The sequence below is a fragment of the Neophocaena asiaeorientalis genome, unplaced genomic scaffold (genome assembly GCF_003031525.2).
Source record: "Neophocaena asiaeorientalis asiaeorientalis breed wild unplaced genomic scaffold, Neophocaena_asiaeorientalis_V1.1 scaffold7, whole genome shotgun sequence".
Taxonomy (NCBI): Eukaryota; Metazoa; Chordata; class Mammalia; order Artiodactyla; family Phocoenidae; genus Neophocaena; species Neophocaena asiaeorientalis.
The window spans coordinates 6,198,206-6,212,449 of record NW_020185337.1 but is presented as its reverse complement, the minus strand read 5'-3'; the positions used below and the strand labels follow the sequence as shown (position 1 = coordinate 6,212,449).

Here is a 14,244-nt window from a genome sequence, read left to right as displayed (position 1 = left end):
TGTGGCACACGGGCTTAGTTGCTCCGTGGCATGTGGGATCTTCCTGGACCAGCGCTCGAACCTGTGTGCCCTGCATTGGCAGGCGGATTCTTAACCACTGCACCACCAGGGAAGTCCTGAACTGTTATATCCTTAAGTGAAGAGTCCAGCCAATGTCACTGAAAAAATGTTTTACCATTTCAGTTTCCTAAATATCATTAATGAAGCTTGCCATCTCCTAGTTTTGGAGCAATAGAAGGAGATTGGAGGGTAAAAGAATGCTGTGTCTGTGCAGTTGCTGGGTTACTTGCATCTGGCTGGGGATTCCATCTCATTTTTTGTATCCTCTAGGTTATGAGACAGAGAAAAAAACGTTGATAATTGATCTAAGATAGTACATCAAGTATAAATCTGTGGAAAATAGTGTTTTCATTCCAACTTTGAAAACGGATATTATGTACTTTCCCTCACAGGTGTTTCATGCAATCGGCTTGGTCAGCATTCCTGTCTCCGTTGTAAGGTATACTTTTATATTTTTTCGTTTTTGTTTTTAATTCCCATACTCATCCACCAGCTCTTGGATTATTTATAGCTATAATAAATCTACAGGGGTCCTTAAACATTATGTAATTTACTTCTTTTATTTTGGAGATTGTGAATGAAGTTGAGACAGCTTAGAGGCATTTCATAGGTCATCTAGTTGGCTTGTCTTAGAGTTGACACTAGTGCGTGTGTCTCCTGAATCTTAGCTCAGTGTTTTTGTACCTTATGTTTATAGAGAACATTCTGACCAAAATGATGGGAGCATATTTCACCTTATGTCAAAATGCACTTGCTTGGTAGAGTTTGAGTACAATGAAGATTTCCATAATGTTGTGTTTCCTTAGACCTTGTCTCCAGCATTTCCATTTGTCAAAGATCACTAAACAGATGCAGCTGATTCACTGCCTCTCGGAGTCATTTCTCTGGTTCCTACTAATAGTCCTAACCCTATCTCTTAATTCTCCCCCAACTCTTCTCCAGTTCTGTCTGTGCTGTTTCCTCTGCCTTAGATCACTCTTCCATCTTTGCTTACCCTGCTGCACCCCCATTCTCCTGCAGATCCAGGCTAAGACTTCACGTCTCCCAGGCAGCCTTTCCTGAATCCTGGGTCTGGTTTGGCGCTTCTCCTCTTCACTTCCCTTGCAATGCGTAGTGTGTGTAGCTGCCTCTCCACTTGTCTGTGTCTCCAGTTAGACTGTGTGCTCTGTGCAGGTAGATAAGCTGGTCACCATTATGTCATCAGAGGCTTTGTAAATACTCATATTTACGAAGAAACGTGTCTACATACCATACCCTGCATATATTTTCTGTCTTGTGTTTAGGCCATAGTTCAGAAGAGTCCTGGCAGAGACCCTTTCCTTTAAGGAATTGAAATCAGGAGCATGACCAGTCCCAACAAAACTCTTAATCTCTGCCCTGGCAAAAGTATATCTTTAACTTTACATTTCCTTGAAATAGTAAGTGATGTCTTCATATATTGTTTGAATTACTTATTTAACCAGCTCATTTTTATTTCTCCTGTACAGGCTTGTTTCTGTGATGATCATACAAGGAGCAAGGTGTTTAAGCAAGAAAAAGGAAAACAGCCTCCCTGCCCTAAATGTGGACATGAAACTCAGGAAACTAAGGATCTTAGCATGTCAAGTAAGGCTCTTGTTAAAATACCACTGGGGTGATTTTGCTTTCTTGCTTAGACGGGGTTTATCTCTTCTTTTTCTCTTTCTCTTTTTGTTTTCGCCTTTTCTTCATATTTGAAAAGATGAATGTGTTCTCTTATGCAAATGGAATTTTATAGCCTTGGAAAATTTGTGGGTAAAATTTCCCAATTTAACTTAAGAAATATACCGTCATTCACTCTGATATTTGGCATTTGCTTCAGTCACTGACATAGTGAATACTGAAATTTAAGACCAAAAAAATGATTTTTCTGTTTTTGCTGAGGCTTCATTTTAAATAATTGAGTAGCAATAAATCCTCAATATTCAAGTGGTGGTAATCTTCAGTACTTGCAAGTTGGAATTCATTTTGAAGCTATTCTGATGTGTGTGACATTTGAGCAGTGATGCTCATTATGTTATACGTCACTACTGTAGGAAATTGTTTTACAGTTTTCATATAACTTTTCTATGAAGGAATGCAATTACTACAAACATGCTTACGGTAATGAAGCTCACAATTTTGTTAAAGAGAATTTGACTCTTTACCAAACATATAATGGAACCATAATTCTAAATGACTCTGACAGTACTTTGTTTAATCAAAGATATACAGTGAGGTGAGGCATTTTTTACACTTACCTTTGTTTTGCTACTAAGGCAGAAGAAATGACAGCCTTTGTCTTCTAGGACATCTGAATTATGAAGTAGCTCTCTTGAGAAGAGTGTAATGACATGAAATCACCTGTTCTGTGATTTGAAAATGCACTTTTAATTGATCAAACAAAGGGCATTTTAGTTTTTAACGTGCCTTATTTAACTTATGTATGGAGAGTGCTATTATTCTTAATTCATTTTCCTGCTTTGTCTAGAATTAATGAAATGACACATCTTTATCATTTCTTATATATAATGTGTATGTAGACTCTAAGTAGGATTGAACTGATTGTTGTTTCTAAGGTCTCCTTTCTTTCCAGTTAAATGTTAAGTGAGGAAATAAGGAAAACGTGACTGACTTCTTCATTTGAGAGTAAGAAGCAGCCAGTCAGGTTCATGTAACTTCATATATTGTAGAGGAAAATGAGGATGTAGAGAATTGGAGCTAATCAGGTGCCACATACATATCTGTCTTTCGTAGCACGCTCCCTGAAATTTGGCCGGCAGACTGGAGGTGAAGAGGGAGATGGAGCTTCTGGGTATGATGCCTATTGGAAGAACCTTGCATCTGCTAAGTATGGTGATACCAGCTACCATGATGAGGAAGAAGATGAGTACGAAGCGGAGGATGATGAAGAGGAAGAAGATGAAGGTGGAAAGGATTCAGATGCCGAGTCATCAGATTTGTTTAGTAATTTGAATTTAGGAAGGACCTATGCCAGTGGCTATGCTCACTATGAGGAACAAGAGAACTAGGAAGGCTGCTTGCCCATTGGTGACCTTGTCTGAGGAGCTGGAGTGTGTGTGCTTGATGAATCGTGTGTGGCTATGCAGACGTACGTACTGTCGCTTAGCCTTATGTGAAAGACTAGTCACACTTACTGGGGCAAGGAGTAGGGCATAGCATTTTAATAGCAACTGATAATCAGGCTTCTAGCATAAGAAAAATGAATTTCAAATCGATCCAAGCAGTTGAAGCATCATGGATTGGATTTTACTGATCTCAGTAATCTAGTAGGTTTGCCAGTTAAATACATGTTAGGATAAAGGAATAGGATGGTAATATATTTGTTTGAAATTAAATTGCTGTTTTTATTAACACTGCTTAGAAAATCGTTCTGTCTGATTTTGTAAAATGTATTGGGTAAAATGAATTATTGTAATTTTTTTCGTTTGTCTGCAGGATAAAAGTCAGATGTTATATGCTAAATTTTCATTAAATATTCATGTTATCTTAAGTAGTTATATGTGTGTTTGAGCAATTGACTCATTCATTTCTTTCTTCACAGCATGTGTCCTGAACAATACCTATTATTTATGCTTAAATGTATAGACAAAGGTGACTATATAGCCATTTTTCGGAATCAGTATTATCACACATGTTTTACCCAGGAAATTTCATTTCTCTTTGAGTAAATCTAGTATCTCACTTATATACTTTTGATGTTTTATTTGATTCCTTATTCTTAGTATTTTAAATCTATTTTGGAAAGCACTCCAATATTCTTGTATAAACTGTTTCATTTTTTGGTCTAATATGCAAGATAGGTAGCAGAGATTAATAGTGTGTGAGAGACACAAAGTGATGCAGCCGAACCCCATCATTCGTGGTAGGTGGAGAACAGACAGTTGCTGGCACAAGTTCCAGCGGTTACAGTTCACACTGACAGTGAATTGGGATGGTGTGGTAGAAAGGAATGTGTCATCAGGCCGGCATTTGAAAAGTATGGAGAAAATTGTAGCCGTATGGATAACAGGTAGGATGGCTATCGCCGAGTCATTTTTATTCCGTAGAAACATAATGAACAGCTGAGGGCAATAACAGGCAACAGAAAGCCAGGTGTGAAAGCCAGAGGGCCTGCAGATGCATTGGAAAAAGCTTTCATCTCTTGCAGCAGGAGAACTGAGAAAACTGAGGACCAAGCCAGGAGTTAGTAGTCTGAATGGATAAACTTCAAAGACAGTTGCCCGTCACGGCAGGTCTATTATGCAAAGGTCAAGGGACTGTCTGGGAATATCCAGGACCCTGACGAGTGAGACGGAGACATTTCAATGGATGCCGCTGAAGATTTTCACTCCCTAGACTCCTGAACTTTCTGAGCCCCCAGTCGCAGCCCACTTCTCTCTCTTAAGGGCAAAGGCGCCTCACCTACTCCCAAGTTAGATGATGATGCAGAGGTCTCTTTCCCCAGGCAACCTGTGCCCCCTTGAGGACTTGCCCTATCTCCATGCCACTAGACCTAGAATTAGGGTTGAGCAACTGTTAATTAGGGTTAAGTAAAACTCAGCCAGAGAGGGGCTGGGCCTGATGAGACAGGAGACAGACTGTACCCCAAAGGAGCTGCAAGAATTGGCCTAGATGTGTTGGGACGAGCAGGAGAATGATTGAGGCTGGAATCTGAGGTTGTTGATGAGGAGGGACAGGACAAAATTAGGGGAGAGTTTGATAATAGCACCCACATTGGGTCCTTGGGTTGCAGGATAAGCACTCTCTTAATAGGATTTAACATCCCGGCTAGGATGCCGGGAGATGTGAACTCACTACCAGGATGGCTTCTAGAAACATGGAAAAAGCAATGGCCAATTCTAAACGAAGTTGAGCGGCAAATGGTGGAGGAAAGAATGAAAAGGTTGAGGGAAGTGGATATGCCAGAATGGACAGATTTCTCTTTGGATGATTACGTTCCACAGGAAGGCCCAACAGACATACCGTTTAACAAGGCCCTAAAGACACGTGCTGATGAGAGGAGCTTTAGGATAAAGTGGCAGGGTTAAAAGTTCAGTGATGACTCTGTAGGCTACTTCTGACAATAGAAACAAACTATTGTAAAACTTAGCTTGCTGATGGCAGTGGGTGATAAGACCCTGAAATAATAGGTGGCCAGTGGCAGTACCTATTTGCCAAGAGTCAGTGGGGTCACAACTATGGTAATGACTACCAAGGTGGGAGTGGTTAGTCAAGGGGACCTGACCTGCAGAGAGTTACGGAGAAGGTTAATAGAATACAGCAAGCTTAGGGGCAAGATAAATGGGTAACAATGAGAGTACTACTTAGTTTTTGTACCACTGGACAACATCAAGGATAGATAACATGGAGGCCAAAGGGTGGTTGTTCCGATAAAAAGTTATCATCCCTTGCTCAGTTTCTGGACCTGAGTCACTTTTCAGACCCACAGCCCACCGATGAAAGAGGTCCCCATGAGGAAGGTCCCTGTAGCACCAAGGCATCTGGACAAGGTAGTTAGTCCCCCAGTGCTTCCCCCAAACCTGGAGACATTCACTCATAATTCTACTCTGGGGAAAGGAGGAAAATAAGATATTTCAAGGCCTGTTGGACAGAGTCTTAATTGATACTGCTATCCAGAGACGCAAAGTGTCCTTTTTGCTCCCTTAAAGTGAGGGAGGCGTTGGATAATAACAGGGGTCTTGACCAAATGCAAGGTTACAGTGGTTTCACTGGGTGTTTGGAAGGCTAAGTGGAAGCCTCTGAAACTTAACTACCCTCCTACCTCCTCCTTACCGCAGCCAAGATAGTGATCAAAAAGCAATGGTATAGGGCTTCCCTGGTGGCGCAGTGGTTGAGAGTCCACCTGCCGATGAAGGGGACACGGGTTCGTGCCCTGGTCCAGGAAGATCCCACATGCTGTGGAGCGGCTGGGCCCGATAAAAAAAAAAAAAAAAAAAAAAAGCAATGGTATAGCCTGGAATGATGGCAGAAATTAGTGGCATCCTTAGGGATCTAAAAAATGCAGAGATGAAAATCCCATCCCATCTATATTAATTCACCAATCTTTCCCCTGCTGAAACTGCATGGATCCTGGAAGATGCCTATAGGTAACTTCAAGTTCAGCCAAGTAGTCACCTTGATTGCAAATGCCGTGCCAGATGTGGCCTCTTTGTTGGAGCAGATATATGGAGCCCAAGTCCAAGGAATGTAGTCTTGGATTTTGCAAATGATTTCTCTTCATCGAAAAAGGGGATCAGAAACAGTTTGCATTCACATGGAATGGACACTATACTTCAATAGTTTTGTCCCAGGGCTTTATTAACCCTGCCACTTTATCCTAAAGAATATGCACCTGCTTCATCAATGATAGTATGCTGAGGATGGATGAGGAAGAAGTAGCTAGAACACAAGGCAGAAATAGAGACCCCGATGTAGAGAACAAACGTACGCACATCAAGGGGGGAAAACGAGGGGTGGAGGAGTGGGGAGCGGGTGGTGGTGGTGGTGAGATGAATTGGGAGATTGGGATTGACATATATACAGTAATATGTATAAAATAGATAATAAGAACATGCTGTATAAAAAAATAAAATTCAAAAAAAAAAAAAGAAAAGTAGCTAGAACAATGAGGCCTTAGTAAGACGTGGTACAGAGAGTAGGGGATAAACCTTATGAACAATATGCCACAACAATAAAATTTTTAGGGTCCAGTGGTCAGGGACGGGCTGGTGCATCACCTCCACAGTAAAAAACTGCTACCCACACACGTCCTGCCATGAGGAAGGCAGCACGACGCCCGGGGAGCCCCCTGCGCTCTGGAGGCAGCGTATTTCATACCTTAGGATAATGTTGTGGGCCATATACCATATGATGCTAAGGCTGCCTGTTCTGCATGGGACCCACAGCAGGAAGGAGCTCTGCAGTGGGTCTGGGTTGCAGGGGAAGCAGCCCTGCTTTCTGAGCCATAGGATAGGTGCTGTTGTACTGGAGATCACAGTGGTGGAGAAAGGTGTTTTGTGGAGTGTGTGGCAAGCTGCAGTAAGAGAACCACAACGCAGCCACCTAAGGCTCTAGAGAAAGGCCATGCCCTCTGCATTTAGAGACTTAGACACCTCCTGGGCCAGCACGGACTCCAACTTATCTATCAAAGCTACCATAGTTACCACCACTGCAAAATGTCAAACCTATCAGCGGCAGAAAAGAATGCTGGGCCTCTGGTAGGGCATCACTGCTTTATGAGGCAGGTCGGAGCAGTCAGCCTAGAAAGGCCGGTGGTCCGTTCTCAGTGGAGTAGGTTTGCCTTTCCTTTTCGTAGGGCCTCATCCAGCATTAGCACCTGAAGGCTTGGATTCACTGGCTGGAGAAACCACATAACATTGTGTCAGCTCAGGGGACCATCTTTAAACCTAAGAAGGTGCAGGAATAGGCCTGTGACCATGAGATCCACTGATATCACACTCTATGCCACCCAGAAACTTCCTGCCCGGGGATATGTTGCAGTGATTACTGAAGACTCAAGCAGCAGCTCAGAGGCAGTACTCTGCCAGGATTTGACCTCATCCTTCAAGTCACCGATACGCATTCAATCAAAGATACTTCTATTCCATCGTGTTCCCAATAGAGAATCCATGTGTGTGTGTGAGGTGGGGTGGTAGTTAAACAGTGTATTTGTCTTCTTGGGCTACCATAACAAAATACTACAGACTGAGTAGCTTAAACAACAGAAAATTATTTTCTCGCAGTTTTGGAGTCTAGAAGTCCGAGGTCAAGGTATTGGCAGGTTTGGTTTTTCCTAAGGCCTTTCTCTTTGGTTTGCAGATGGCCACTTTTTCACTGTGGCCTCACATGGCATTTTCTCTGTGTACACATACACCTAATGTCTCTTCCTCTTCTTATAAGGACACCAGTCATACTGGATTGAGGCCTATCCATATGACCTCATTTAACCTTAGTTACTTCTAAGGCCCTATCTCCAAAGGCAGTCACATTCTAAGGTATTGGGGGTTAGGATTTCAACATGTGAATTTTGAGAGGACAGAATTCAGTCTATAATTAATACTGTGCCCCCCAAATTCGTGTCTACCCAGAACCTCAGAATATGGCCTTTTATGGAAATAGGACATTGGTAGATGTAATGAGTTAATTTAAGATGAGGTCATGCTGGGTTTAGGGTGGGCCCTAAATTGAAGACTGGTGTCCTTATAAGACAGCAGAGGACACACACAGACACACAAGGAAGTAGGCCACGTGAAGACCGAGGCAGAGATTGGGGTGACACAGCTGCAAGCTAAGGAATGCCGAGGATTGCTGGCAACCACCAGAAGCTGGGAGAGAAACGTGGGACAGATCCTCCCTGAGAGGCTCCAGAGGGAACGTACTCTGCCAACACTGGATTTTAGGCTCCCGGCCTCCTGAACCGTGAGAGAGTACATTTCCGTTGTTTTAAGCCACCAGGTTTGTGGTAATTTGTTACGACAGCCCTAGGTAAACACCATGGGAACTAAACATGGAAGCAGGAGTTGTCATCTCTCCCAGATTCACCAGGGAACATCTTGCTTGCTTCCCATCTCTGCAACTGACTCTGGGATCTGCTGATTACAATTCTATGTCCTCAAGGGGGACACCTTTCTTCAGGGTACCCAATATAAACCCTCCATTGAACTATAAACTATGCCTGCCAACTTGGCTTTTTATGTCCAGGGACCAACAGGCAAGAAGATAAATCACCATCTTGGTATAGATAAGTCTCTTCATCTGGAGGAGGTATGGCTGCTTTTATATGATGGGGACGGAGAGGAATCTGGGTGAAAACCAGGGGATTCACTTGAATTTTCTGGGTGTTCCTTGGCCCATTTGTGATGGTAAATAGACATGGCCAAACACCCCAGCCCGTGAAGGGCATGGCGACTAGATCGCTGGAGGACGATGGTCTGGGTCGTGCCACCAGGTAAGCCACGGAAACCGGCAGAGGAAGTAGCCGTCAGTCTGCTTCTGGGTCGGCCTCAGCTGCAAAGCTGCCTCAGCTGGATCAAGCCCTTCCCGGGGCACAGGATAAATCTGGTGACTGAGCGACTGATTCAGCTATTTGGGCTCAACATGCCTCAACCGGGACAAGTAGCTATTAAGTTAATAATATCCCTACACAAAATCTAGTAGCTGACACTTACTTAACGTGGGGTAAATGTAATTTCCTCGTCTGCATTCTGGTCATGGGTTGGCAAGTTCTTTGCTGGAATATCGTATCGATGTGTGTGAGGGTGACTTTTATAAGTCACCTACAAGCTTCTGCTCATGTAGAATGTATTGGTCCATTTCAGGAAGTGAATAGACCATATTGCATGCGCCCCCGTGCTTTACAGAATGACCCCGGCAACTTATTTGACTAATGGCAACAATTCAAAGGATGCAGCTTAATATATTCTTAATCATATTTTGTGGAATCAGACATAGATAGTACAATGATAAGTCAGACATATTGAAGCGTTCTTAATAATGAATCCGTTAAAACACAACATATATAAAGGCCAGAGGGTTTCTGATAAAGAATCTTTGTAGGAAGGCAAAAGAATTTGCTAAGTGCAATTTGCTAAAATTTCCCAAACTACATTGAGAGGCTTAGGTGCAAGCCTATCCAGACTCTCAGCTCTTTCTCCTCCTATCAGGGCATCTGCTGGGCTCCACCTTCCCTGCATGGCAACTTGCAAAATCTCTTAAGGAAGTAAGTTGGCGCAACTGTAAGTTTCATCTTGTTAGTTTCTCATCTCTTAGGGATCATTTTTGCCTTTATTACCTGATGTCCTGTGTCTTGAAAATGGTTATTTCATATATTTTGTCCCTTTTTTCTTCCAGATGGGAGAGTAAATCTGGTCCCTCCTACTCCAATATGGCTGAAGTGCAGACATAATCAACATATATTTTACTACATAGAAACTAGTTCTGCAGAGCTGACTCTTCTTTGACATATTTTTCCATCCACATTTATAAGGATTCTGTTAGTATTTTTAATCCATCAAAGAACAAAGGGATGAAAAAAATCTCCCTGCAGTACTGTGCATATCTACTCCTAACTCTGTTAACTTAGTTGTATTAGTAATCTCGTCTCAAAAAAAATCTTGTCAGTGGTTTTCTATCAGTAAAATAAGAAAAATTCTCACTACCAACATTATATTTAGGTGATATAAGTTTTAAAAATTATATTTATTGAAGGTTTAACGTAAGTATGGGTTTTTACTTGTCACGGCAACCGGTGATTATTTTTATTTAAAAAAAATTTTTAAGCTACATTTTTATATTCACAGAAAAAAAGTCCTAAGGCTAACTTGGTGAGAATTCTGTAGTTTTGATGAATCCCTGGGGGAACATTTTGTCATTAATTTCTATACCCTGAAAAGTTAAGCATCTATGTCTCCATGGTGATGGAGAGGAAGGGATAAATAGAAGAGCAGTGCTCTGCAGATCCGTAGCAGATTTACAAAGTTAGAAAGGACCCTAAGTGTTATCTAGTTTAGTTTCCCACCCTACCACCCTATTCTGGAGCCTTCTGAAGATTGCTAAGTTTATCCCAACTATTTCAATACTGTGCTTTTTTCTTTTTTTTTTTAATTTAAGAACTGCATAGAGTTGCATCTATAGCTTAACAGGAAACGAATATTATCATACAGAATAAAGTTTGTTAACTTATGTACCTGAGGCTTAAATAGATAGGATCATGGGCTGACTGTTGCATAGATCTTTGGCATCATTAAAAATCTATCTTTGTGCAGTAGGCAGAATAATGGCTTCCCGAAGAGGTCCACATCTTAACTCCAGGAAACTGTGACTATGTTATGTTACATTGCAAAGAGGAATTAAAATAACAGATGGAGTTACGTTTGCTAACCCGCTGATTTTAAAACAGGGAGATTATTCTGGATTACTTGGATGGGCCTAATGTAATCACAAAGAGTCTTAAACTTGAGGAGGGGGCAGAAGAAAAGGTCACAGCGATATAATGGGAAAAAAAAAACTCAGGTCTCCCTTGATGGCTTTGAGGAAGGAGACCAGAAGCCAAGGAATGGGAAGCCTCCAGAAATGGAAAAGGAAGGGAATTGGATTCTCCCCTGGAGAATTCCTTCAGAAAGGAATGCAGCTGCATTAAGACCTTCAGTTTAGTCCAGGGAGACCTGTGGCAGACACCCGACCTACAGAACCGCAAGATAATACATTCGCATTGTTTTAAGCTACTAAATTTGTGGTAATTTGTTACGATAGCCATAGGAAACAAACAGACTTAGTTATTTCTAAAACCTTAAATGAAAGTGTTATTGCTAAAACCTTAAATAAAAGTGTTAAGGCTTTGGCCTGTTAACACTTTGTTACTGTTTCTGTAACTGTAGAATCAAATGTTTTCACGTAGAATGATTAGTATTTCCAAACAAAATTTAAATGCTGTCGGTTTACTGTGAAGATTATTAGGTAAACCGCAAGTGAGGTGCAGAAATCTATAGTGATGCAATTCCCCAAAAAAGAGAAAGTAAAGGGTAGAAAACATATTCCACAATATCAACACATTGTCTGGTAGCGTTTACATTCATGAAGAAATCTAAAACTGACTCATGAAACTATACTCTTTGGGATACTGCAAAGGCTGCAGTGTCACCAGGCTGCAATGAAAACCAAAGATGCTAAATTATTGATACTGGCAGTCATCATGGCTGTCATATTTGGTCTCTGGAGTTCTTTATTCAGTACTGCCTATGAAGTTTTTGTAGGCCAATGAGGACTAAATCATTAATGAAATTTCAGAACAAACTCATTCTAAACATTGAAGAAGCAAGGTTTCATTACAGTACAACTTCCCTGGGCTAGATGTATGTTGAAAATTCCACACAGGAGTTAATATAAGAAAATGTACAGAGAGAAAAGAAATGGTCTGTGACTGAATTTCATATCTGAGACCTTGCACAGCCCTGAGAATGTAACTGCGGCCTCGCACGAGTCCATGGGATGAACCAGTTACGAGGGCATAGCTGTTTTTGTCCAAAATCTATGAGCTAAACACAGGTATAAAGTTCAGAGTACGAATAGCAGTAGACTCTCTAAATAGTTCATGCAACTGTGAAGCAAAAAAAATTTTTCCATGGTTAATTCCAGGAAGTGACTGTATAGGAGAACCACAGTTATAAATATGCAGGGGTCACGTACACACACACACACACACACACACACACACACACTATTAAAGTTTGAGATTTACGTGTTACCTGTGTAACATCTCTGTAAGCTTGTATATTCCTCATATTTTGTAGGTGTAGTACAAAGCATCCTTTATTTACTTGAATCTAATCCTAGATATCGTTTTTCTTAGCTTCCAAAAGAAAAAAAAAACTGTTGAAAAAAAACCATGAAAGTAGGGTTCCCATAGTCTACATAGTTTTGACCTTGAAGTCTCTGGTGCCAACTACTGTCTAAGCACATGAGTGTATAGTATACTCTATGAGCTCATCAAATTATCTTCCTTTGCTAATGGTGTCTCTATTTTTAAAAAGAAATATACTTAATGCTGCCAGACAATCATGGGGAAAAAAGAAGTAGTGGCACTGAAGCTTTATTTGGCTGGAAACTCTTCTTGTTGGATAAAAGGAAAGTTTACAGAAAATATTTTTCCTCTGAATTTCAATCTGGAATGCCACCCAGGCCTCTCCACCCAGCTTTGAGCTTGAGTCTAAAGAAAACGTTTGATCTTCTCTGTCTTTCAACTTGACAAAATGTCCTTCTTCTTTGAAATCCCCTTTTTGTTTTATGTGTGCTTGCCAATGTGTTTTAGAAATGTAAAGCTCTTGGGGGTAAAGTACCAGTCTTTTTTGCTTAACCTCTGAACATTTCCTAAGCGTCTACTCCACCAGGTTTGCATTCCAAAAATATTGCTCATTAAAATCTTATTCATCCTATAGTTTGGAGATAATAGTAGGAGGTGTTGGATTTACCTTCTTCACTTAGAGGCTTTAAAAAAATAAAAATTCTCAAAGGTAACATTTCATTCCATTCAACAAGTATTTCTTGAGGCCTTTCTGCATGGCAATAGTTAATGTTCAATGAAAGATTAACTGACATAGCCAGTGTGATCAAGTTCTGTGGTTGATATTTAAAAAACTTAAAAGTGATTCATGGATTCAAAAAAAAAATGTATGCTCTTATTGGGACAAGAAAACACAACTTGTTGCCCAAGGACATTACTTGGTCAAGTAACAAAAGAATACCAGATTCCAGCCCCATAACAGCTACCTTTCATTGGATGAAATAAATATGCAGAGAAAAGGGCAAAGTTATACTTTATTATCAGGTGGGGCTTTTGCTTTAATCCTAAACAGAACCCTATGAAAAACTCTTCCCTAAGTGCTACCAGTCGGAAATGCCCACTCCGTGTCTCTCTTTCATGAAAGTAGGGTGTGTACATGGGGCTGAAGAGGAGCCAGAATAGAGACCAAAAGATCACAATAGAGAACAGTACAAGAAAGAACCCTAATTTATCAAAATGTGTCTCGTGAGCCTACATAGAATAACAAGGATAGCCCAACCCTTTATTTTTTTTAAATTTTTTATTTTTTGCGGTACGCGGGCCTCTCACTGTTGTGGCCTCTCCTGTTGCGGAGCACAGGCTCCGGATGCACAGGCTCAGCGGCCATGGCTCACGGACCCAGCCACTCCGCGGTATGTGGGATCTTCCCAGACCGGGGCACGAACCCGTGTCCCCTGCATCGGCAGGCGGACTCTCAACCACTGCGCCACCAAGGAAGCCCCCAACCCATTTTCTAAATGATCTTCTCTGACTCAGTGTTTGGCCTTCAGTAGGAGGGCTCTGTTGTGGCCTTAATTTTTGTAGAAATAAAATGGAAGTAAGAATATTCTGATTTTAGATCAAACATCCATCAGCTTCTGCTGTGGCAGAAAGCCCGGTACTATTAGGAAGAATGTATTTGCTGCTAAGAGAGCCATTAATAAGTAAGAATATAATCATATGTAGTTCCAATAAATGCATTTGCATAATTTTACACTATATCTCAAAGAATAAGGCGTTCAGTGATAAAATCAGATATTTATTCCGTCTGGCATTTGTCATTTACTCACTTTTCATTTTAAAAAGGCACTCGTTTTGGCTGGCTTTCAGAGGATTCCTTACTCCTCAGCACGTGGATGTCTTCTAAT

At 41.2% G+C, this 14,244-nt stretch overlaps 1 protein-coding gene across 2 annotated transcripts in view; it reads left to right on the top strand.

Annotated features, from left to right (window-relative positions):
* Window positions 1-3,766, top strand: part of NOAZFP (nucleolar atypical zinc finger) — a 16,379-nt gene extending 12,613 nt beyond the window's left edge. The window contains exons 8-10 of one of the 2 annotated variants that reach the window (XM_024736106.1): window positions 453-499; window positions 1,548-1,665; window positions 2,815-3,766. In XM_024736106.1, the coding sequence (XP_024591874.1) occupies window positions 453-499; window positions 1,548-1,665; window positions 2,815-3,089 (440 nt within the window). In that variant the 3' untranslated portion in view covers window positions 3,090-3,766. The remainder of the gene's footprint in view (window positions 1-452; window positions 500-1,547; window positions 1,666-2,814) is intronic. The other variant, XM_024736105.1, reaches the window with a different exon arrangement.
* The last annotated feature ends 10,478 nt before the right edge of the window (window positions 3,767-14,244 follow it).